This window comes from Ptiloglossa arizonensis, chromosome 4 (genome assembly GCF_051014685.1).
Source record: "Ptiloglossa arizonensis isolate GNS036 chromosome 4, iyPtiAriz1_principal, whole genome shotgun sequence".
Classification (NCBI taxonomy): domain Eukaryota; kingdom Metazoa; phylum Arthropoda; class Insecta; order Hymenoptera; family Colletidae; genus Ptiloglossa; species Ptiloglossa arizonensis.
The window spans coordinates 19,563,372-19,589,004 of NC_135051.1; the positions used below are offsets into that span (position 1 = coordinate 19,563,372).

The 25,633-nt window shown below is 40.5% G+C and overlaps 1 protein-coding gene across 5 annotated transcripts in view; it reads right to left on the reverse strand.

Moving 5' to 3' along the window:
* Kcc (solute carrier family 12 member kcc) overlaps positions 1–25,633 on the reverse strand; it is a 188,020-nt gene that overhangs the window by 107,186 nt on the left and 55,201 nt on the right. Inside the window, exons 1-2 of one of the 5 annotated variants that reach the window (XM_076309105.1) lie at positions 21,199–21,454; positions 13,384–13,944 (exon numbers count right to left, since the gene is read on the reverse strand). The exons of 3 other annotated variants lie outside the window; for them this stretch is intronic. In XM_076309105.1, the coding sequence (XP_076165220.1) occupies positions 13,384–13,441 (58 nt within the window). In that variant the 5' untranslated portion in view covers positions 13,442–13,944; positions 21,199–21,454. Of the gene's footprint in view, positions 1–13,383; positions 13,945–21,190; positions 21,455–25,633 lie in introns of those variants that run through there. One more of the 5 variants, XM_076309106.1, reaches the window with a different exon arrangement.

The following is a 25,633-nucleotide window of genomic DNA, read 5'->3' on the forward strand; positions in this document are numbered from 1 at the left end:
TACGCGTGTATGCAGAATTCATACGTGTGTTAGAATGGTGCTCGCTTTGAAGAAACGAAAGCGGGGTAGGTAGCAATTTTTCGAAATACGGTGCACGTGCTGAATAGATATGAACAGTGGTACCGGGACTAATTACTAGTCTTGAATTTGGGGTTAAAGTTGTGTCTTGAAAGCGGGTATTGCCGTAATTTGACGGCGACGTTTCGCGAAACGTCGTCGACAGATCGAGGTGGATGCAGATTCGTGTTTGCAGAAACCGCAGCGCGCAAGCTCGTTAGGGTGACGGACGCTTGGAAAATTCATAGGTAAATACCTTCCTCGGGGAATTTGCGTTCACGATTAGGCAAATCAAGCCCGAAATGGACGTCCCGATGCGTCAATTATAGATTATTTGTAACTTTAGAATACGAAACAGCGCCGGATAATAAAAATTGCGTTGGAATCGAGGACTGGTAGAATTCACCACACACTTGTACTTAATGGATTTTCTATTTATAACTAATGCATATTAGTGGCGCTGATTATAATTTATTTCCATCTTTTATTTAGCTTTAACTTCTTCAGGGATGATTTTTCTGTTTGGAAGTTAAAATTCAAACTAACATTGACTCGTGGTATATAATTGTACATATGTGTTACTATATGAACATTTTTTAGAAAATGTACACGAGTAATTGAATAATTGTGTCACGGTTGCTTCTAAACCTAACCTCAAAATTGATATTTTTAGAGCAAGGGTAACCTCTTTAGTCGTTCGAAACGCATCTTTCGTCACTGAAGGATAAACGGTTGTAGACACGGAGGTCTACATGGACTCTTGGGATATTCATTAATCGGCGGAGCAATTAGCATCAACCGAGTCCGGGACTCGGACACTTTGGATAACCATTGTTTTATCGAGCATTCGATTCCAGCGAAGCGGAGATCGCTGTAGTTGCCTTTCCAGAATTAGAAATCGAAGACGATGTAATATCTAGAATTTTGATCTCCGATAGGCGGATCTTCGAGCATCATTGGACTCGAACAAGGAGGAAAAGTGTCGATAAGTCCGACCCACTTTTCAAATTGACCTCCTCAAGACAAGTGAACGGTAGCAAACTCCTAAAAAGTAAAAGTCTCGTGAGATTTATACGTAATCGTCCCTCAAAAATGAAAATTTCTAAAATTTTTTCAATCCTCCTCGAAACCTTTCTCAACGAGTGAACCTCTCGAAAAATAAATAATCTCCTCGGATACCAACTGTCGGCATTAAATATCACAATGGAAGATCTTGCCGCTCAATTTCACCAAGCGATCTCCTAGCTGCTCTTAATGAATTCAGCAATTAGCGATACCATTACGGAGTGTTCATCCGTTAAACGTACAGCTTTTCTCTCAGACGGGAAAGAAAAGAAAGTCCAACGAGGTTCGCCCCCGACCACTTACAAAGTTTCTTCTCCGGTCGACTATTGTGTATCCTCCATTATGACTGTACGAGGTGCTTTTTCAAGAGAGCAAACATATATAACTCGACCACTTGAAAACGATCCTCGGGGGGAGTGACTTGACCGTGTCCGAGTGGTGGGGATAGGTAACGCCTCCCGGAGTTCACCACTCGCGAATTACTTCTATATCGCAACAAACCCCCTAATTTTGTTTAAAAAATTAAATCTTTGGAAATCAATTTTTACAAAGTATACATAGTACGAATTACCAAGTTTATTTACACTTTAAATTAACCACCCTGACTTCGTTTTAATTTTCAATTTTTTTTCAAATCTACAGTATTTGGAAAAAATATTATTCGCAACTATATACCGTACAAATTGCTAGGTTACAAACCTGAAAGCTCGACGCTTGAATCACGTCCCCTCCGATTCGATACTATTTGGAAAAAATAATCCAAGATCAGTTCCCGGAAAGTACGTATCGTGGAAATCGTCAAATTGTAAAATCTAGGACTCAGTTCTCGAGACAAATTGTCCAGTTGTCTCGGTGCATCGATCTTCTTTCGAGCTACGAGAAAATGATTTCGTTCGAGGACCTGATATCCACTTTGGTGGTTTGTCTTAGCAGCGAACAACGGAAGTACACCCCTTGAAGTTTTTTTTTTTTTCACTCCCTCGGGAAAATAAGAAGAAGGGACAGGGGGGACAGGTGAAACAAGAAAGGAAAAAAGGGATTACCAGGAAAATGGTGGTGGGGCGTGGAGACGCGAAAGTTTCAGTCGCTAATGAACGACCCACTCCCGGAATCGGGTGTATTTCAGCAGGCCGCTTCGAAAAGGTTGCTAGTGACACTTGAAATCTCGGCCTCATTATATCGCGGTTTCGCAAACGTCATTTTACCACTGTGGCTCGTTGGCTCGGCCTAAAAACCAGCTTCTCGTCAGGGTGTAACGTGAGCTGCTAGCGAATAGCCATCCGCTGAAAACTGGGAAGCAAGGAGGCCACTGTGACTCGAATTTCGTAGTCGTTGGATAAATAAATAATATTCGGAGCGCTCCTTCACGACCAACCACTGTATTTCTTTCTACTTCTCGCACATCGAAGAATTTATTACGGTCTGTCTATCGTGTGGAATAATAATAACGATTGTAATGGGTTCATCGTGCTTGGAGAGCATCGGCGAGTGTAATAATAATTATCTTCCCTGTGGACGAAATGGAACAATTTTAATTACACATTTTGCGCTCCGAGGAGTGCTATTAATGCAGATAGAAGTATAGATAATAAGTTTGCGCAACTTGTTGGTGAGCTAGACAATTTTCTATTGAATATAATAACAGTTTTCACAACACGTGTATTTATGTATAACGTTTGCGACCGATTTCGATACACATCGGTATTGATACGAGAGGTAGATGTTTACGAAAATAATTTGCACTAATTTATCGCGGAAAATTGAATAAATATTTCGAGAATATTCGCTCGTTTCGGTCCACGATGCGTAGCAACAGTCTGGAATAAATGAATATTAATTCCGTAACCGAGTTAATATTTCACGTGCGGTACAGGACGAAGCACCTGGGAAGGTAAGTTCCAGGTCCCAGCTCATGTTTCGTTAATAACTGACGGAACAATAATCTGCAGTTTGGTGGTTTTTTTTCCGGAATTTTTTCACCGAGAAATTCGTCAATTTTCGCAACTTTAACGAGCCTCCGCGAGATTCGGATTTATTTTCGTAACGTCGAAAACATTCTGATGTTTTTTCAGCACGCTCGCTGAAAGCGTGCGAGTTTTTTTTTCTCTTTTTGTTGTTATTTCGTCGCACCGCGAAATAAAAAAAAAAAAAAAAAAAAAACGTTTAAAGCCAAGGTGTCCTTTTAGCGAACGTCCAACACCCAGCTTTTCTCTTCATTCATTTCCGCCACTTTTTACGTTGCATCTAAAGCGCCCGTGTAACCCAGTTGCATAGCAAGTCATGATGAACTGAAATTCGCGAAACTGCGATATAAACTCGAGGGAAATTTGCTTCCTGATACGCGGCTCAATGGCGAGCTCGGCCACCAGACCGCTTTAAACTTTCGGTAATTTAACGAAACTCGCGCGGCCCATTGGCGCGCCGTGGAAAAATTTTGCATGAACTCTAAGCGCGCATGTAATTGAAAGGGATAACTTTCAGACAGAACGGAATACCGCGCCATTTTTCTCTATCGAGACTCGCGAAATGCACACTCGACGATAAAACTCGCTTTTTTTTTTGGTCTTTTTTAGAAAAGAATTTTTCTATTCAACTCGATCGAGAAGCATCCTTGCAATTAAATGATTAATATTACTATCGACGATTGGTTTGGTAGATTTGGAATATTTCAAATAGTTGAAAATGGATCGTAAGAGAAGAATGCTCGAAAAGAAAATTCAGGCTGCAACTAAGCACGCGGCAAAATCAATTGGCTGCTTAAAGACACTTCCACGATCGTGGATCGTGTTACGCGCGACCCCCACTCTCGCGTCAGTAGGCGGAGCGAAGAAGCGAGAGTGAAAGGGGGCGGGACACTGTGCGTCGTGGTGGGGTAGCGTCCTTGAGCGGCCACTTGATTTTGCTCCTACCCAGCTTTCTAAATTGACGCAGACTCGCAACAAAATGTAGAAATAAATTACAAATTCTCTACACAGTAATTTCAATCTTTTCAAATTCCTATTATAGCTTTAGTTCGAAGACAAGCTCTGTGCTTTGATTTTCTTTCTTTTGTACAATGCTTAAGTAACAAAATTACCGTCACTGTTATCACTAATATAATTCATAAAATTAATCCAAGAATTCACTCAGTCCGATTTCAGTCAAATTTACAACTTTCTACATATCAATTTCATTCTTTTCAAATTCCTTCTATTATAGCTTTAGTTCGAAGACAAGCTCTGTGTTTCGATTTTCTTTCTTCTGTACATTGCTTAATCAACAAAATTACCATTACTGTTATCAATAATGTAATTCACAAAATTAATCCAACAATTCACTCAGTCCAATTTCAGTCAAATGTCCAACTTTCTACACATCGATTTCAATCTTTCCAAACTCCTCTTACCATACCCACAACTCGAAGACGAACTCAACCCCTCGACTTTCATCTCTCCATGAACCACCCAATCAACAAAATTACCTTTACAGTAATCGCTAATGTAATTCCGAAAATGAATCCGACATTGTACTCGGTCCTTCGAGCGCCTGGGAAGTTTCCCCGACAAGTTCTCAGACCCAGATTCGACGTAGGGCTTCCAACAACAATAACTACGCGGTACATTCAGCACGATTCATCCCCCGTGTCTCCTTCAGGCGCTATTAACGCGTGTACCGAAACCATTCCAGCCGTGTAAATTAAACGACGCTCGACTAAACGCTAGAAAAGTCACAAAGGAGGGAAAACTGGAGAATCGGTGAGGAGATTCGTTCGCGCGAGATCAGAAACTGACGGCTACATTACCGGTCGTGTATGTGGCGCACCGAGTGTCAGAGATTAACTGTCCCGCGACATAACATCCATTGTTCGAGCTCGAGTCGAAGCAGCGTGGCCCGTAAAGTGGGAACAGCTGTCGAGAAGAAGCGTGTACGTGTGTACGTGTCTGTGTGTGTGTGTGTGTGTGTGGCCCAGGCGCTCGCGAGCGCGTGCACGCTCGCTCGCTAGCTCGCTAGCTAGCTCGATAGAGGAGGAAACGGGAATCGGGATTACCGATAAGGTAACCACGGTCTCGTTCGTGGAACGTGCAACACGTGGCACCGAAGTATCGTCGCGCCGAAATCCCGGGGACAATTGCCGCCCGTTTAAGCATCGGTACCGTTCCGCTCTCGATTTTTCGAGAGGTGAAAGAAATTGCATCGTCCCCCTTTCGTTGTTATTGGCGCGCCAACCGACACCCTCGGCCCCGTACCTTTTCACGATTTATAGCTGGATTCGCGAAGATCCGGACACTTAACGTTCATCGGCCGGATCGAAAGCCGATAACGAGACGAAATCGAAAGCGTTCCAAGGGGAAACGTCTGCGGATTCTAAATACAATATTACCCCTTCAAACACCCCCTTCTCTCCCCTGGAATGCTTTATTGGTTATTGCGAAATATTAATTCGTCGACGAGGTCACGAAAGGACGACGAACCGAATAATAGGATCGTGTTTGAAAATTATTTTCGGAAATGTAACCGTGTAATTTTGCAAAAAGTTTACGTGTCGCTTGAAAGTATTTAATTAGAGATTCGAGGAATTTTATTGTACTTCGAATCGTATAAATTTTACACAATTCTAAAATTGTTTTCCAAAGGTAACGAAATAATTGTATAATTTTTTCCAAATTTTTGTTTTTAGATTTTTTCCAAAGGTAACGAAATAATGCACAATTTTTTCCAAATTTTTCTTTTTAGACTTTTTCCAAAGGTAACGAAATAATTCTAGAATTTTTTCCAAATTTTTCTTTTTAGATTTTTTCCAAAGGTAACGAAATAATTCTACAATTTTTTCCAAATTTTTCTTTTTAGATTTTTTCCAAGGGTAACGAAATCATTTCTCGCACGGCTTTCTCGAGATATTAATGATTTTATTTTCAATTGTAACATCGTAAAAGTGACCTTCTCTCTGTCAATTCGAGTCCCTGTTCATTATTTCGACATTATCGAGCTTCGAGTATTCTTACGTTTTCTTACGTTCCGTAGTGCGTTAATTGTCTCGCTCGAGAAGTATCAAGTTTCGTTTTCGTAATTCCTTACTTCGAGTTGTCTCTTTCTCTCGTCGTATGATTTATTACGTCTAGCTGGTAAGAATCGTTACTTTCTCCGGTTGTCGAGCAGTAACGAGCGAGACAGCTCCGTTATTTTTACCGTGTATCCGCGTTTCGTTGCTTTATCCTTGAAACTAAACCTACTAAACCTCGTAAAAGGGGTACGACTATCGTCATTATGTGCCTTTACTGTGCCCGGAGCTTTAAAGATTAACGATCGACCGATTTAACTTAGGTTGGGTTACTTACGGCCGAGAAAACGTATATCTTTTCCACTGGATGGTTTAAAAGCCGTTGCTTTCCACCGTGGACGTATAGGTTTCGCAAACGAGTAAATCACGTAGCTCTCGCGAGCATTTTCTCGGAAACCTTCTTACCCGGAGTAAAAGCAAAGCTTCAGCTTCCCGAAACAGCTTCGAATATTTCTCTCTTCGTTTCACCGATCTCTGATATATTATTTCTTGCTACACCTTACGTAATTTTAATACTGTAAATTCAATAATAATACGTTTCTTTTTATTCTATCGAAAATTGCATACATCAAGAAACGAAATCTCGAATTAAAGAAAAGAGAAAAAAAAATGTATTAAATACATAGATGCGTAAGAAGTATACATTTGGTATGCAGACAGATTATATCTCTAAGCTGGTATCGATCCGATCTCCGTTTTTAAACTTGACATCGGTTTTATCCTGAATTCGAAACGTTTGTAGTCTTCTTTGACCGTATGTTACATTTCAAACGCACCATCGCGTCTAAACACGTATTTGTTGCGTTTACTGATCGAAATAAAAATATTCGAACGAACCAAGGTAAATGTACATAAAAAAAGAAGAAAAAAATGTCATACGAAGATAAGTCGTGCGAGGTCTACTTTCCAAGTTATAGCGAGTCAAACGTAGCGTTCGCTGCGCCATACGTCACGGGTCAAAGAGCGAGCGCCCCGCTTATGTTTCTCTAAACGTAACTCGCGAAACAAGCATCGGACGAGTCACATCCATACGACACTTTCGTCTCAGTTTTTGCTTCAGAATCGCCCTGTAAATTTTCAAAATAATCGACACGACCGGTAAAAAAAAACTTCTTAACACATTGTACCTCGAAACCCCCAAAATATGTCTATCAAAACCAGTCGAGAAAAACGCATAAATTGCCTCTGAAGGTAAACACGAACACGTACGTGAAAATTCATATTCGTCTTCATTCATGAAGAATTTTTTTCCTTAAAAAAAGAAAAAGATTCCAATAATTACCTAACTAATCGCCTTTCTAATGGGAATCCCCCCTTAAATCTGTGTCAGCTCTGTCGGTGGTATCGATTCCGCGTTTATCGCGTGACGATCACGTCGACGACTGCTGAAAGTCGACTTTGCGAGGGGGAGGGAGGGGGGGGGCGAAGGGGACAAAGCTGTGCGTCTTCGTCGCTCGAATATCGACGGTGTGTGTGTCTGAAAAACGTGCTTCTTTTACCCCCTACTAACCCTCCCTCCCCCCACCCTTCGAAGACCCGAGAGAACGTCTCGCGAACAGGCGTTATTTCCACGAACAAGCCAGCCAAAGGTAATCCGTGGAGAATTTTTGTAGAGGTGGCCCGCCATTGTTCCCGAGTCCCTGCATTCAGATATCGTTGCTCGTACAATGCCGAGCTTTGCGGAAAAAACAAGTCGCGCGACGACGACGAAGGGGCTCGTTTTACACGAGACTCGCGGAAAGAGGATCAACTCTGAATTCCGTCGCGCTGGTTGCACGGTCAAAGATTCAACGCGCGCCCACCTTTGTTTGGGAATTCTCATTCGGGTTGAAACCGTGATGCTTAACGGCGCGGGAAATTAATTCGAGAACAGGGAACACCCTGGTGAAACGACGACGTAACGACGATGGTTACGTCAGGGTATTAAAAATTTCCTGTTCCACTGGAAGCGTGTTTCCACCATTGGGGTTCGTTCGATAACTTCTATCCGGGGTTTCGGTGTACAGTTTTCGAATTTATTCGTCGGATTTTGTGTGTTGGGAAGAATTTTCTAAGCGTTGCGTTGGGTGGTTCGAAGTCTCGGTAGTTGGGAAAATACTGTGGATGCAATGTTAAGGGCGGAGGAAATTTTAGGGAATTTCGAAGGGAATTTCTCTTTTTTGGAAGATGGGTGAAATTTTGATGGTTTGAGTGAATTTTTGAAGGTAATTTTGAGAAAGGTTTTTTAATCTTGGAGGAGATATTACATTTTGAAATTTTTGATCGTAATTTCGGAGAGAGTTTTCTATTTCTAGAATATAAATAAAATTTTTGATCGTAATTTCGAAAAGAATTTTCTATTTTTGGAGGGTGAATTACATTTTGAAACTTTTCTTCGTAATTTCGAGGAAAGTTTTCTATTCTTAGAATATAAATGAAATTTTTGATCGTAATTTCGAAGAAAAGTTTCTATTCTTAGAATATAAATGAAATTTTTTATCGTAATTTCAAAGAGAATTTTCTATTCTTGGAAGAAAAATCACATTTTGAAACTTTTCTTCGTAATTTCGAGGAAAGTTTTCTATTCTTAGAATATAAATGAAATTTTTGATCGTAATTTCGAAGAAAAGTTTCTATTCTTAGAATATAAATGAAATTTTTTATCGTAATTTCAAAGAGAATTTTCTATTCTTGGAAGAAAAATCACATTTTGAAACTTTTCTTCGTAATTTCGAAGAAAGTTTTCTATTCTCGGGACAAAAATAAAATTGCAAAACGTAATTTCGAAAGTAGTTTTCTATTCTTGGTATATAAATAAAATTTCAAAACGTAATTTCAAAAGTAGTTTTCTACTCTTGGTATATAAATAAAATTTCAAAACGTAATTTCGAGAGTAGTTTCCTACAATCGAAAGATATATAAAATATCAAGACGTAATTTCGAATAGAGTTTTCCACCCTCGGAAAATAAATAAAATTTTCTCACGTAATTTCAAAGAGGATTTCCACCAGTTAAATTCGTAGACAGCCATCGATCGAGAACATCTCGAGAAAGAATTCCACGAGGAATCGATTCGTAAATCCGTGGCGCGAGCTCGCCTCGCGGATCTTGAAACGCGAAATTTGACGAGGATAAGGGGAATGTGCTCGCGCACGAACACACGGGGATAAATCGTTGAATGGACAATCCGTTAAGCTTATCCGGTGAGGATTGGTCGAACGGCTTGCTGCCTTTCCTATACAGGTATACGAGGAGGGAGCAGAAACGGCGCCACGGATTTGCCCCGGAAACGTTCGTACACAAAATCGTGAGGGGCGGCGCCTTCGTGGGAGAAATTTACGAGCGACAGAGAGAAAAGACCGCTCTCTGGTTAACTCGGTTACGATGTGCTGATTCCTGCGCGAAACCTATCGACGAACGAACCTGGTAGCCGGAAAGCGAAGGAAATTTCGCGCTCGATGAAAGAATAAGAAAAAATAGAATAAGAAGAAAAAGAAAAATAGAAAAACAATGAATATTTCCTCTCGAAATATTTTTATCGCTTCTCAAACGGAGAAATAATTTTGGTATCTTAGAGATTCTTTGGATCGAAAGATAAATCGCTGGATTATCGAATCGGTGGAATAGGTATGCAAAGGTCAGACTTGGAGTCACTGGAGAATTATCGAAGAGAAAATGTGATGGTTTGCGATGACAAAAAAATGAAAAAGTAAATGTGTCGTTTAGAAATGTTTCTTTGTTTCTTGAACAATTTACGGAAGTAACTTTGATCTTTTGGAAATTGTTTAATAGAGACAAGGATAAGTTGTTCGATTGTTGAATCAGTAGAATGTAGAGATAGGTGTCTGGTATGGAATTTCTGGACAATGGATGTTAAAGATTTTGCGATAGAAAAGACAAAAGGTAATTGTTCCAAATTGAAAACTCGATTTTTGTCTCGTAGAGATTACTGAACGAAGAAACAGTAGAATACGATGTCAAAGTCGGACAAAAAATGTCTCGACAGCTTGTGTGATAAAATTTGCGATAGAAAATAGGAAAGTTGGTCACTTGATCGTTTCCAAATTGCAAAATCGATTTTCATTGCGTAGAAATTATTTAAAAGGGTTGTTCAATAACCGAAACAGTGGACTATGGTGTCGAAGTCAGACTCGGATATTTTTATTTGTGTGAGAGAGAAAGAGAGAGAAAAAAAATGATCGTTTCATCGTTCTCGAATCGACAATGTGTTTTCACAGAGTTTATAAAATAATTTCGCCCGGTGAAAATTTATTTCGCGAGCAGAAAGGTCGCTAGATGGGTGATTCAGTAGAATAGGGGGCAAGAGTCAGACCTAGAATTTCTTGCTCGCGCTCGGAAAAATACGAGAGGTTTTGCGTCGGCAAATGGTAAAATAATCGTCTTCGTTGTTCCGTAAGCTTTTTCATGCTCTTACGTTGATAAAAAAAAAAAGGAAAAAAAAAAATTGAAATGGGAGTTAAACCGAGAACAAGAGATTTCTCTAATACGGACCAGTAGAATGAGAAGACAAGGGTCGGGCCGTGTTTTCGTCTCGAAATCGAGACGAAATTTATTCATTTGTTCACTTTATCGATAAAAATGAAACTTTCCTCCCTCCACGAAGCAATCGACATACAAATAATATATTTCTACTTTACAAATACTATATTCCCACGTCCAAATATAGAATAATAATTTTCCTTATTTTCTTCGATTTCTTCTTTACATGATCGGTGAAAATTACCTTCGACTGGTTAAATAACCGGAATTAAAACTTCCAAGGGGGAAAAAACACACACACACAAGCGACACCTGCAACGTGAATCGCAAGATCCAATTTTCCTTAACTATCCCGTAGGAAACGAGACTTTTTTTTTCGTTACGAGTCTCGACGACGTGTTCGCGATGGAAAATTTCGTGGCGGACTCCGTCGAACGATTTTTGTGCGACGCGCATGCGCGAAATTCTCATTTAGGACACGCTTTAAATAGGAAATCGCGATATCGCGGATAAACGCGCCGTTTCACGAGATACGTGTCGCGTATCGACGTTCAAGAAGAAACAACGCGTTCAAACATTCAACGACAGGAACACGGGGTACAAAGGTACCGGAGATTCGTCATTTTTATTTCAAGAGTCGCAATTACAAGGTGTGCATCATTCAGGGAACGTTCTCGACGATGTGAAACTGATATCGAATGTTTATTTTAAGTTGGTCTATTTCCCGACCAAGTCACTCGGTATATAGCACTGACCCTATGTCCATCCACGTCGAGGTAGCTTTAGTGGTTCGTGCATGGTACATCGAAACGAACAAAGTGTTCGGTCAATTTCTCGACAATCAGTAATGAATCGTCATTGGTATTCTTCTGGGAATTTGTAGAATTCTTTAACATTGTCGAAAATATTATCCGTGCCCCTTTTCGTTGCTTTAATGCAATATTTTCGTTCGAGCCACACGAGTACGATTAACTCGGTTCACTCGGTACAAGGTATTTATTGGGAAACAGTGATGGGATCGATCGAACAGCGTGTTCATTAAACCGATACTATATACAAGAATTGTTCTCGGATGTGAAACAGGTATTGAAATAAGTTGATCGTTGGTCGCGATACACTTGTTGACACTTCTTCTAGTCTCGATATGATTTAATTGTTATCGAGACTCGAATTACGATAATACGTCCAGTTCGTTAGGTCGGAGTTGTATAATCATGGAAAATGTTTTTAATTATTTTTTGCGTGGACCATTCGCACACTTATGAAAATTGCTACTGTAATTTCGTCTTCTGTTTACGATCAAACCTGTTCTCGACTCACGGTGGAAAAACGTAAATGGTGGTAAATTTCTTTCACCGATTTCTGTAATAGTAATCAAGTTTTGAAATATCAAATTATTTTTACTTAGTATTGTTACTGTTAATTGTCTTCGAAGTTAGAAAATTGATCCGATACAGATAGAAAGAAAACAGTAAAAAATATTATTTATTATAATCGATAGTCTAGTTTCTTTCATCAAAAAATTACTGTTAATTGTATTCGATTTTCAGCCTAGGTTTTTTCGTTAAAAATTACTATTAATTATACTCGATCTTCAGCCTAGGTTCTTTCATCAAAAAATTACTATTAATTACACTCAATTTTCAGCCTAGGTTCTTTCACTAAAAAATTACCATTAATTATACTCAATTTTCAGCCTAGGTTCTTTCATCAAAAAATTACTATTAATTACACTCAATTTTCAGCCTAGGTTCTTTCATCAAAAGATCACCATTGTTCCATTAAATTTTCAACCCTAGTTTCTTTCACTCAAAATTTATCATTAATTACACTCAATCTTCAGCCTAGTTTCTTTCATCAAAAAATTACTATTAATTACACTCAATCTTCAGCCTAGGTTCTTTCATCAAAAGATCACCATTGTTCCATTAAATTTTCAACCCTAGTTTCTTTCACTAAAAAATTACCATTAATTACACTCAATCATCAGCCTAGTTTCTTTCATAAAAAAATTACTATTAATTACGCTCAATTTTTAACCCTAGTTTCTTTCACTAAAAATTTACCATTAATTACACTCAATCTTCAGCCTAGTATCTTTCATCAAAAATATACTATTAATTACACTCAATCTTCAACCTAGTTTCTATCATCGAAAGATCACCACTGTCCAATTAACTATTCAACCTTACTTCCCTCCATTAAAAAATTACCATTAAACTCTAAACCCGATTTTCATCCCGGTTTCGTTTACTACCGAACGAGTTGCAAACCGTAACCAGATATCGAACTAACGTCGCAGTTAACGGTTATCGATACAAGATACAACGGCCGCGTGTTTCGTTAAATCTCAAACCGTTCGACATTCCTCGGAGTAGCACGATACAGTATTACCAATTTCGAACGTAAACGTACCGATGGTATCGGAACACATCTCGCCGCTATCGTCGAAACGAACGAAACGAATGAAACTCGTTCGTATCACGAATCGTTGGAATAAGTACGGAAAATCGTTGCGCAAAAATTCCACCGTCTCTGTTTCAACGCCCCCAATCGGCCGTGACACTCCACGCGACACAGATCTCCATCGAACCTATCGATAATAAGCACGCTAACGTAGTTTCCTCTCCAGTAGCGAACGAGTTCGAGCGAAACGTCCGTAGGAGGACAATGAAACGATCACGGGTGCATCGAGCGATCGTCGGCTATTGTACAACGAGAAAAAGACTGAACGCGGTACTTGCCTTCGACGAGCTGCTCCTTCTTCACCAAGATCAGAGGAATGGCCCCGGAGTTGCTCATGGTTCCCGGTTCACCTTATCTCGTGTCCTCTTCGGTTCACCGACGTCCGTTTCTGAGCTTTTCAGCCGCACGACACTGCCACACCGCCCGATAACATCCAGATACACCACTACCCTTTTCGATTTATCGAACGACAAAGTTCTATTTTCGTTGCGATCTCGAAGATCGAGGTCTCGCGATTTTCCCGGTACACTCGAGTCCCCACACTCCTCGATGATTCTTTTCTGTTTTCTCGAGGGACACCGGTGTCGAGCTCGGGAATTAATTACGAAATGTCGAAGTTCTGGTTAGTCGACATTACGCGACGATGAGTCTGGTATGTTTGTGTGTGTGTATGATTGTTTTTTTTTATTTTTATTTCAGTTCGTAACGCACTTTTTTATTTACCCCGATTCGAGTAACAGCTTGCTACTCTCGGTCGGTAATTTAAATACGATTCGTTCGCTCTACGGTCGTACGGTTCCTAACTATCGTTGCTCGCCAGTTTGTACGACGATCGATCGCTGGAAACATCAAGTTCGAAGTTCTGAGATTCCGCTCGGGGAAGATTTAGTTGGAAAATCACGCGCGCGTACGGACGGGGATAAATTGAAATTCGGAGCTTCGAGGATCGGAGGAGAGTCTTTTACGAAAATTTCGATCCCTCTGAGCTTTTTCGGGGAGGGGGACCGTTTCTCGAAATATGTCTCCGATGTCGAGTCGGGTTCTTTGCTTCGTTCTCCACCTGAGGGATTAGGTACTTCGGTTGGTAAATCGTTTGGATTCGTGATATACAATTCAGTTTCTCTAGGCTATTTTTCCCCTGGCAGAAAGTCGTGTTTGGTTAAATTTTCTTCGACAGGTTTGGGCGAAATTGTACGAGATCTCGAGCCACGTTCTCGCTTGATTGTTTGTTCGTGAAATGGGCGCGGTAATACGCGAAACGTAGCTACATTGTCGGGTAATTTTCTCTTCGATCGGTGTTCGAAGAATTCTTTGAAGTAAAGGCACACTTTCACTTGATTTTTCTTCGAGAAATTTCAGGGAAGATTCCTCGAAGCAAAGCCTTGTTATCGCTTAATTTTTTCGAGAAAATATCGCTTAAATATCATTCGAGACATTTTCGTGAAATTACTCGAAGTAAAGCCACATTTTCACTTGATTTTTTCGATGAAATTGAAAATTATCATGTTCTTCGAAATAAAGCCTCACTATCGCTTAATTTTTTCAGCAAAATATCGCTTAAATATCATTCGAGAAATTTTCGTGGAATTACTCGAAGTAAAGCCACATTTTCACTTGATTTTTTCGATGATATTGAAAATTATCATGTTCTTCGAAATAAAACTCCACTATCGCTGAATTTTTTCAACAAAATATCGTCTAATCATTACTCAACAAACTTTTATCGACTTAAAGCCACATTTTTACATGATTTATTTGATGAAATTGAAAATTATCACGTTCTTCGAAATAAAGCCCCATTATCGCTTAATTTTTTCAGCAAAATATCGTTTAATCATTACTCAACAAACTTTTATCAACTTGTTCAAAGTAAAGCCACATTTTTACATGATTTATTTGATGAAATTGAAAATTGTCACGTTCTTCGAAATAAAGCCCCACTATCGCTGAATTTTTTCAACAAAATATTGTCTAATCATTACACGACAAATGTTTATCAAACTTATCCAAAATAAAGTCACATTTTTACTCGTTCTCTTCGAAAAGATTCAGATCAGATTCTTCGAAATAAAGCCCCACTATCGCTAAATTTTTTCAACAAAATATTGTCTAATCATTACACGACAAATGTTTACCAAACTTATCCAAAGTAAAGTCACATTTTTACTCGTTCTCTTCGAAAAGATTCAGATCAGTAACTTCGAAATAAAGCCACACTTTCGCTGAATTTCTTTCCCTTAAATTTTCATCGCCCTCTGAAAACACCAATCGTCGTATAAAAAACGAAGAATTGTCGATTCGAACGTTCCACGTTGAACGAACTACCAAAAAAATAAAAAAAAAAAAAAGAAAAAGAAAAGAACGATCTTCCTTAGAAGACGACATCGAAAAGGCGTTTCGAAATTCGTCGAATAGATTTTCTACCATTTTGAGAAGCGTTCGGGGATATCGATCGTCATTTAACCGGTGTTTGAAGCAAAAACCGAATAATGGGTACCGTGTAACAAAGTAACCAGGTCAAACCCCGTTTGCGTCCACCAGCGACGCCGCATCCGCTGATCGACGCTCGTATTCTCAGTTCTCTTACGCGCATCATCGATCCCGCGTGTGTCACCGCGCGACAAACCTACTTTGTATTTACGTACGTGGCTGCACGCTGGCTGAAAACTTTCAGCAAATAGGAACGGTGAAATCTAAAATTCTCGACCGTATCGCCGTGAACGGGCGGAATCTCGGTGAAAAGAAGACAAACACCGTGGGATAGAATCTGAAAAGAGTCAGACCTCGTATGCTCGAGAAATCGTTTTCGCCCTTATTGTTCCTCGTGTCCGAAACTTTGTAAAATAAGGTCGAACTGTTCCCTCGATCACGAAACAAGGACCGATTTAAATCACGTTACACCGTACCGATCACTTTTCGATCGAGAACTTTCGAACTCTTATCGTGATTTTTAAATCGTTAACCTTTAACCACTGCGATGGTTAAGGGTGTCACATATATGGTGTATTAATGTCTTTAGGATTCTGTAGAAATTGTTTTGATATTTGTAAACATTTTTAGGGACGATTGGGAGTCGAGTTTATTAATTTGTCGAGAAACAGAATGAATTGAATTTTTGACAATTATCGTGTACGGGTTGGTACGAGTTAAAAATAAAATCAAGGAAATGTAGCAATGATTGAGAGATACACGACGACACAGGACAAGATTTATGAACGAATCGATGAAATGGCAGGTGCTCGTTGCTCGTAATTACAAGCGAAGTATTAATAATGAAAATGGAATGATACGTCTAACACGTGCTCCGAATGAAAAATTAAATCCATCGGACACGACACGGAGGAACTGTGTCATTCGGTTTGGTTCGATGACACCTGCGTGTGATCGATCACGCGTAATTTTGCAACGGTGCGTGCCGGTGACGTGGTCACCGATGATTTTTAAATTCTTGTAACTTTTCGAGCTGTGAATCGATCGATCTCTCTCTCTGTAAATAACTCTGAAATTGACTTCAATGGAACGCTCGTACGAAATGTGTCGAATACTACACTGAAATGCTGAAAAAATTTGATTCTCTGTGCAAATGTGAGCCGTATTTTGGATCGAGTGACTCGAGGGAAAATTTTGATCGGTGATCGAAAAGTGATCTCGAAAAGTTGATCCTATATTATTTTCTCATATGGAGAATAATTTTTAAATTCATTCGTGTAGTTTTTCAAGTCACCATCGGTCTATGGAAATTATTTTACAGTCGATTTTAATCGTTAACGAAATACTCGACAAAATTCGTCACACGATCTTTAATGTATTACTCATGGTGACATCGAAAAGAATTATACCGATAAACTCGCTATATCGATACGGGTCTCGCGGACCGACGTGACTGGAAGAAATTTTCGACTCTTCGCCGGACCGACGTGACTGGAAAAAATTCTCGACCTACGCGAATGCACCGTTATTTCGATGTTTCTCAAACAGTTCCACTTGAAATCTGTATCGATGTGATAATAAAAATTCACATAAAAATATCAACAATATTTCCTCGATTCTCGTACGAATAATAATCCAAAAAAAGTGTATTAAAATTAATTCGATACGACCACCACGTATTCTCCAAATTGTATTTCGAAGGAATAAATGCAATTTGCGTAACAATTTCTACTATATTCCGAATTATCGTTTTAAACAAACATGACGTTATACGTATTTGCATTCCCGACCACTCGACGACAGCATCACGGGCTACATAGTCGTCGGTTGAACACAAATGAAATTACGCATTAGGTAGCGAAACAATGTTAAAATAATAACCAAAATGAAACGTGGAACGTTTATATTTAACCGTGGAACGTTTTCGTAGATTTTCACAAATACTTTCAAACATTGTAATACGTGGAACGTAAAGACGTTGCGTTTCTCAGAACCGAGAACTTGGAACAACGATTAATGATGTACAAATGGGAAAATCAAGATGAACGACCCGTCAATATTTCGGGGGTGGGGGGTTGGTAAAATCAATTCGTGTAACGACGCGACATTCATGAGACGGGGCGGAAAGAAACGATGTTAGCTGGCTGTTTCAGCAACACGTCACTGATCGATCACGCGCAACGTTGATCCCATATGTGCCACATTGTATTGACGTGTAAAGCCTCTATGTGCATACACAGCCGGTGGCGTTTATGACGAGCAACTTCTGCCCGGGGAATATATCTATTCAGCTCGAAAACGAACGTCGTCGAATCGTGTAACGAGCCGAGCGAATTGAATTTCCTTTTCCGCGCGGACAACCACTGGAAACTTTAAACGAATTTTACCCTGTTCGCGGGGAAATTCCGCAGCTTCGAACATGGACGATAAATTGCGCGAAACAGTGATTTTCGCGCGACTCCTCGTTGGACGTTGGAGATCACACGGGCGCGACCATTTCTAGCGGAAAAATGATCAAATGTATAAATATATCTCGTACCTTTCTTTCTTCGATTTTATTTATTAAAACAATCTTTTTCAAGGTGTTGTTTTTGCGATAATAAAATAAATTGTCCTCTTACACTTTTGAAGGTTGAAACGTGTGTGTATTTCGTAGACCGTGTTCAAAAATAGTATATAAATATATATATATATATATCAAACTATATATAGTCAATATATATATATATATATATATATCAAACTATATATAATTAAAATATATATATCAAACTATATATAATTAAAATATATATATCAAACTATATATAGTCAAAATATATATATCAAACTATATATAGTCAGAATATATATATATCAAACTGTATATAGTCAAAATATATATATCAAACTATATATAGTCAAAATATATATATCAAACTATATATAGTCAAAATATACATATCAAAATATATATAATCAAACGTTCGTCTGGAAGAGCAATAGATATTAGTAAATACAATTTTGATAAAATTGATATGGAAAGAATTTTATTTAAATCGAACTATGCTAAGAAAAAAAATTCCATTGACGTAAACACAGAAATCGGCTACCCGATATCAAAATTTCCATCTCTGTGAGATAAACGACGTACCCATTTGTGACTCTATACCTCGAAGTTGTACGTATACCAGCATGGAAAATTATACTTTGATTATCCAGCGAGTTTTCCATCCCCCTTGCAATTTTTCTCTGTCGCGTAATCGCTCGGTATGTCATAAATACCACGTTCACCGAGATGACCTTTGCTCGCGTGGAACGTTTGACGAATGAACGGAAGCGAGTCACTCGCATCGGAACAGGAAATCGTAAATTACCGCCTGGACGCGCCATTTTTGCGACTAGCTGTTCAACCCCCTCCCCTAGAATTCTTCGATCTTCTCCTCGCGATCGTAACCCTTCCCACGGGCTGCATTATCTCGTTTCGAACACTTGTTGAGCAGAATTTTTAACATCGTCGCGGCGATTCTATTAAAACACCCTGTCGATATTATTTCGAGCACCAGGGATCCCGCGAGCATCGTTTTTCACACCGTTGAAAACTTAATTACGATTATCTTTAGCCGGTGGCAATGTGAGAATTTCATTCGACCCCGAAATTCGTACACCTAATTAACAATAAGGGAGGGAAGAGAACGTGGCGCGGGACAACGAGGTGGTTAATTGTCCCTACAACCAACGGAACCGCTTCCGGCCAGTAGCCGTGTATTTTTAGAATATTTAAGGCGAACAAAAGCCACCGTTATCGTATCGAGCAACAAGTCATCGCGACGCGTCTTCCGGTGCCAATTATAAACACTGTCCGCGTTCGTTCAACGACGAACTCGCGTACCGAAAAACTCAACGAACCCCTCTTTGTCGGAATTCGTGAACAAACGTCCCTTCGGGACACGCACTTGGGGAAAATAATAAAAAAAATCTCGAACCCCGTTTGGTCGAGATACCATCCTCGGGTAACAAGAAGGACAAATTTTTTTGGAAGAATTCGGTGAATGTATAGGGTGATTCGTAAGTACATACTTCAGGGGGTGAATTAATGTGTAAAGATAAGTGAAAAATGTTCTGTGAACTTACTTCGTGTGTATCTCGGTTCTCGAGTTATAGACGATCGAAGAATCGTTCGGATCCATTTTGTATTTCGTAAGTCGTGTACAGGTGGGAAGTGGAAAGATGACCTACGGTTCGAGGGAAATGTAATAACGTGTTACGGAGTAACGAGAATCGTTTACTCGTTGGTCACGGGACCACAACCTTTCGCCTGATTCGTAATTTCCTCCGCAGGTCATTTTCTGAAGTAGACACAGTACATTGGCTGTGTTCGTTGAGCGCGAATTTCAAACGAACCCGAGATAAAAATACCGAGCAATGAGAGAGACGTTTTGAATACTTTTTTCGATTGTACGAAGCTCGAAAACCAAGGATATTTTTTACTCGAGTATGGGACACTTTGAAAATTTTCTTCGATCTTATACAGTTAGATTGAAAACTAAGAAAATTTTTTACTCAAGTTGAGAACACTGAAAATTCTTTTCGATCGTGGAAAGCTCGAAAACTAAAAATACTTTTTACTGGAGTAGGGAACACTTTGAAAATTTTCTTCGATCGTACACAGTTTGATTGAAAACTAAGAAAATTTTTTACTCGAGTAGAGAACACTGCAAATTTTTTTCGATACAAAGCTCGAAAACCAAAAATATTTTTTACCGGAGTATAAAATACTTTGAAAATTTTTTTCGATCGGATGAAGCTCGAAAACTAAAAGTATTTTTCCCCAGAGTATAAAACACTTTGAAAATTTTCTTCGATCGTACATAGATTTCAAACTAAAACTATTTTTTACTTAAGTAGAGAACACTGAAAATTATTTTCGATCGTACAAAGCTCGAAAAACCAAAAATATTTTTCCCCAGAGTATAGAACACTTTGAAAATGTTCTTCGATCGTACATAGATTTCAAACTAAAACTATATTTTACTTAAGTAGAGAACACTGAAAATAATTTTCGATCGTACAAAACCCGAAAACCAAAAATATTTTTCCCCAGAGTATAGAACACTTAAAAAATTTTCTCCGATCGTGCCTAGCTACATTGAAAACTAAGAAAACGATTTATTCGAGCAAAGAACACTTCAAAAATTCTCTTCCACGCTAAGCTCGAAAACCAAGAACCGTTCCAAACCTAAATATAACAATTAACGCATACGTTACATTTTCTACTCATCTCAGCCGTTAGATTCACCCCCTGAAGCACAAGAGCCGTACCTCCGAATCGCCCTCTACGATCATCCCTCCGTGACGCGCACTCGTGAAGAATCCCGAAAATCTCACCCCCGTGTGTGTACCGAATCCGAAATACCTCCCTCGGGTGGTGACGAGGGAAACTTCATCCCCTAGGAGGAGTCCACCGAACTACCTACCGGGACAACTTCCGAGAAAAAAGAAGAAAAAGAAGAAGAAGAAGAAGAGAAAAAAAATAGAAAGTAAGAAAGAAAGAAGAATATCGAGCCTCGGGAAGAATCGACCGCGCGCACTGACTCTCGAAGCGATCCTCGATCCTCGAATCCAGTCTGGATCGGTGGACTCTGGGGGGATCCCGGACCGCGCGCGTCAGCTCACTGTTGGACCTGGATCGATGAAGGGTGCTCCTTGCATCGCCTGGGGTCGTGGTCTCTCTCTCTCTCTCTCACTCACTCTCTCTCTCTCTCTTTCTCTCCGTTGGCACTTTCTCCGGTTCTCAACCCCCCGCTTTCGGGTTCGTTTGATCCCGGAGTCGATCGATGATCTCGCTCCTCCACCTCTTATTCTTCTTATTCTTCGTTCTCTTCTCACGCTAGTCGAGGCGATCTCGAGCGTCTGCTCGTGGGACACTGTCGCGGCTCGCGGTCGAATTCGAACTGATCGAAGGAAACCGTGAGAGGGGGGAAGGGAGAAGAGCGAAAACGACGCGGGCGTCGCGTAGGAGGAGTCGCGATTCGAATCGACGTCGTACGCGGTACTGGCCCGACCGAATGACTGACTGACTGACTGACTGACGACAGGACGCCCGACGAGTAACTAGAGGCAAACGGTCTCAAGCGGCGGTCGCTTCGCCAGGATAACGCCGACTCGGCCAGGACGTGGGGACGCACAAGTGGTTTTTCACGTTTTGTCCCGGGGGTTGGTCGGTTCTCTGCCCCACTCACCTGGTATCCGCGTAGGGTGCGCACCTACTACTACCCGCCGGGTGTAGTAGCTACCACCGCCACCCACCCGACCTAACCCGTCACCCACTCGGCCACCCCACTGCTTCACTCGCTAACGCCACGTTAGGAACCTCCCTCTCCTCGTTTGTTTCTCTCTCTATCTATCCGTCGGGTTCTCCGTTCCACCGTTCTCTTTCTCTTCGTCTCTCTGGCTCTTTCGCCGGGGTCTACGCTACCTCTGTCTCCGTCTCTCTTCCCCGTTCGGAGGTTTCGAGGTTTCTCCGTTCGAACAGCGTACCTGGATACGGCTGTCTCTGTCCCCGACCCCTTGCTATACAACGCTGTTCAAAAGTCTCGGCGATGTTCACCGCGGTGCGTAATTGAACGCAATTACGTTTCACACGGGGGATCGTGGATTAGGAATATTAAAAAGAGAGAGAGCACTGTGGTCGTCGTGTGGTACTTCGTCGTCGCGCGTTAAGAGGAATTAGGGGAATACAACGCTGTTCAAAAGTCTCGGTGATGTTCACCGCGGTGCGTAATTGAACGCAATTAGGTTTCACACGGGGGATCGTGGATTAGGAATATTAAAGAAAAGAGAGAGCACGGTACTTTGTTGTCGCGCGTTAAGAGGAATTAGGGGAATACAACGCTGTTCAAAAGTCTCGGCGATGTTCACTGCGATGCGTAATTGAACGTGTGGCGGCGCTACCCACGCTTGCCACCAGAGGGAAACACACTAACAACCATTTCCCGCAAGTTCTCGTGCCTGCTCCGATCAGTATATATACGATCCCTTACCGATCTTCCAATGTCCCGAGGTATAAGGCAGGACCTGCTAGGATATTTTACTGACGAGTCCACTAGCAGACCCGGGATGAAACGCTCTCGTCTACTCCTTTCTCCTACATTCGAACGATAGAGCCGCCAAAAATGTGTAGTATCGGATTTTCCGAGTCCGCTTGGGCCTACTTCGAGCGTAGACTTAAGCAAGATAGCGCGTGCGGGCGGACTTGGGTTAAGCTAAACATTTGGCGCTGATCTGTCCGCTAGCTTTCCTGGAAGGCACGAAGTATTCTTTACAAGGGATGAATCTTGCTCTTGTGCGACGACTGAGCGTGAGAATGCATGGGGATGTGAAAGGAAATACATGTGGTTTGGAGAAAGTGAAGAAGAGTGTTTGGAAGAGACGAAACGATATTAGGATGATCGAACGTGACCGAATGTCTGAAGTGAGAGAGACTACTGCGGATTGGAATGAAAGAGAATATATAGAGTCGTGCCTATATAGAGTGACTATAGGCGTGCCTATACAGAGTGACTATAGGTGTGCCTATATAGAGTGCGAGAAGAACGTTAAGGGACACAGTATGACGCTGAGAGTATGTCCGGAGAGTGTGTCGCGGACAGTATAAGTAAAAAGACAAGATAATAAGACGAGACAATTAAAAGACGCACCAAGTGAAACTATAACCACCGACACTACGTCTAATACTATATTAGAAATACTGTAACTTATAATGTAATATATATTATATCCATACACCACGCAAGAGTACCAACAGTTACTTGGAGGCTCGTCCGGGATCAAAATCACTCAAGATCACTTCTCCAGTGATTTGAAGAGAAAGAAAACAACAAATGCAATTACGTTTCACACGGGGGATCGTAGATTAGGAATATTAAATAGAGAGATAGAGAGCACAGTGGTCGTCGCGAAGCGTCGTCGTTTGTTGTCGCGCGTTAGGAGGAATTAGGGGAAGCAGTGACGACGATGATAATTGAGGCTGGCGGGGAACGACGGGGAGGATCGAATGCCATACGGAAGTTTAATAATACGAAACGGATCGAATCTCTCGCGTTCGGTAGCAATTGGTAAGTCGAAACCCCGCGGAACTGGATACCCCGAGGTTTTACACAGGAATGGTAAATACGATATGCTTTGTTCGCGTACACGAGCCACCGAAAGATCACACCAGGAGAAGAGGATCCTGGCGGAATAATCGCGGGAATATTCGTACGATATTGTACACTTGGTTCGTGTACCAGCCATAGAGAAATCGGAAAGATCGTATCGAAATAAAATTTTCACCGTACAAGGGGGTGTTGCTCACTGATACCTACGATTGTGTATATAAAGTTTCGGTGCCCTGTACCCGGGTACACGAGCCATAAATCCTCGAATCGACGATAATAGTCGATTCCAGACTTTCCAACGTACACTGTGTCGTTCCACCATCCCCCACCTATCCATCCCTCCGCATGGTGGAGTTGTGCCCAGTTTCTTCGAGTTTACGTGTCACGAGTTCACGTGTACGCGGATTTCTCTTCAAGCACGGGAAGTTTCTTTGCAGATTTTCCAGATCCGTTGTCGCGCGTTACGAGATCTGGTTGTTACAGGTCCCTCCACGTGACTGTTTTTTCTCCCGTTGGTCTGTTACCACCCTCTTCACCGCGTTTCGTTCCGCTCGATTTCTTTCCTCTGGGCTCCTTTCCTTCCCGTTGTTCCCGTTTCCCTTCGAGTTTCTTCTATTTTTCAAGCTTCACGGTTTTCCACTCGGTGTACGTTCTTATCCACCCTCCTCTGTGTTTCTCCCCCCCGCGTTTCTCTACTCCAGTTTCCCTACGTTTCACGAAAGAGAATTTCTCTTATCCCCGCGGCGCGCGATACTTTATTACGTCCCTTCGTTCATTTCTCTCTGTTCGTTCTTTGTACACGTTTCACGATCGTACGCGTTCGTTACTCGGATTCGGAGAGTCCACCAGTGAAGCCTGGCGAAACGAAGAAATCGTGAAACGATCGCTATAGGGGAGCAACAACCGATAAGGATGCAGGAACGATGGAAAATTGCTGCTCTGGACACTCGAAGAACCGAGAGACACAGTTGTTCTCTTATGGTTACTGTTTTACGATTCTTACCCCCTTTGCTTAACTCTTCGCGGTGTTCTCGGACATTTTCACGAGCGAATACCACGGAAACGGATTATCATACGAAGGCGAAGATAAAACACATCGATCGGATCAATTGTAGCTTTTACGAGATTTATTGAACCTTTAGTTTCTCCTTTCGTACGATTTACAGATGCATACTGTGAAAAAAATTTTCTTATCCAAGAAGTACCCGAAAGTGGCCATTTTGGACCATTGTTTCTTAGATCACTAAACTATTGTCTTTCGATTCGTTAAAATGTACAAGTGCATCTTACATAAATACATTTCGTTTTTACTAAATACCAAGAGAGGATATTAGGCCTTTTAAGTGTGTTTATTACAATTTTTCCATTAGCAGATGATTAAATAAGTTACTTCTCAATTTTTTAGCTTATATAGATACATATTGTGTAAAAATTTTCTTCCTCGAACGAACATCAAGAATAATCATCTTCAAATATTGTCCTTCGTAAGTGTTTGTTACGATTTCCCGATCGTGTACCAATATTTCTTTCGAAAATGGCGATTTTCGAATATTGCCATCGCTATAAGAATATTACACAAAACTGTTTCTTTTCAAAATGACAAATTTCAAATATTATCTTTCACATCTATTAATCACAACTTTCCCATCATACATAAATCGAACACTTGGTATTCCCCAATTAGATAAATATTATGCAAAAATACTTTTTTTCTTAAAAATGACAATTTAAAAACATAATCCTTCGTATTTATTTATCATAGCTTTACCACCAAGTATCGATTACGTAAATATTACGCAAAACTATTTTTTTTCTTAAAAATGACAACTTACAGACATAGTCCTTCACATCTATTTATCATAGCTTTCTCACCACGTATAGTTTACGTAAATATTATGCAAAACTATTTTTTTTCTTAAAAATGACAACTTACAAACATAGTTCTTCATATCTATTTATC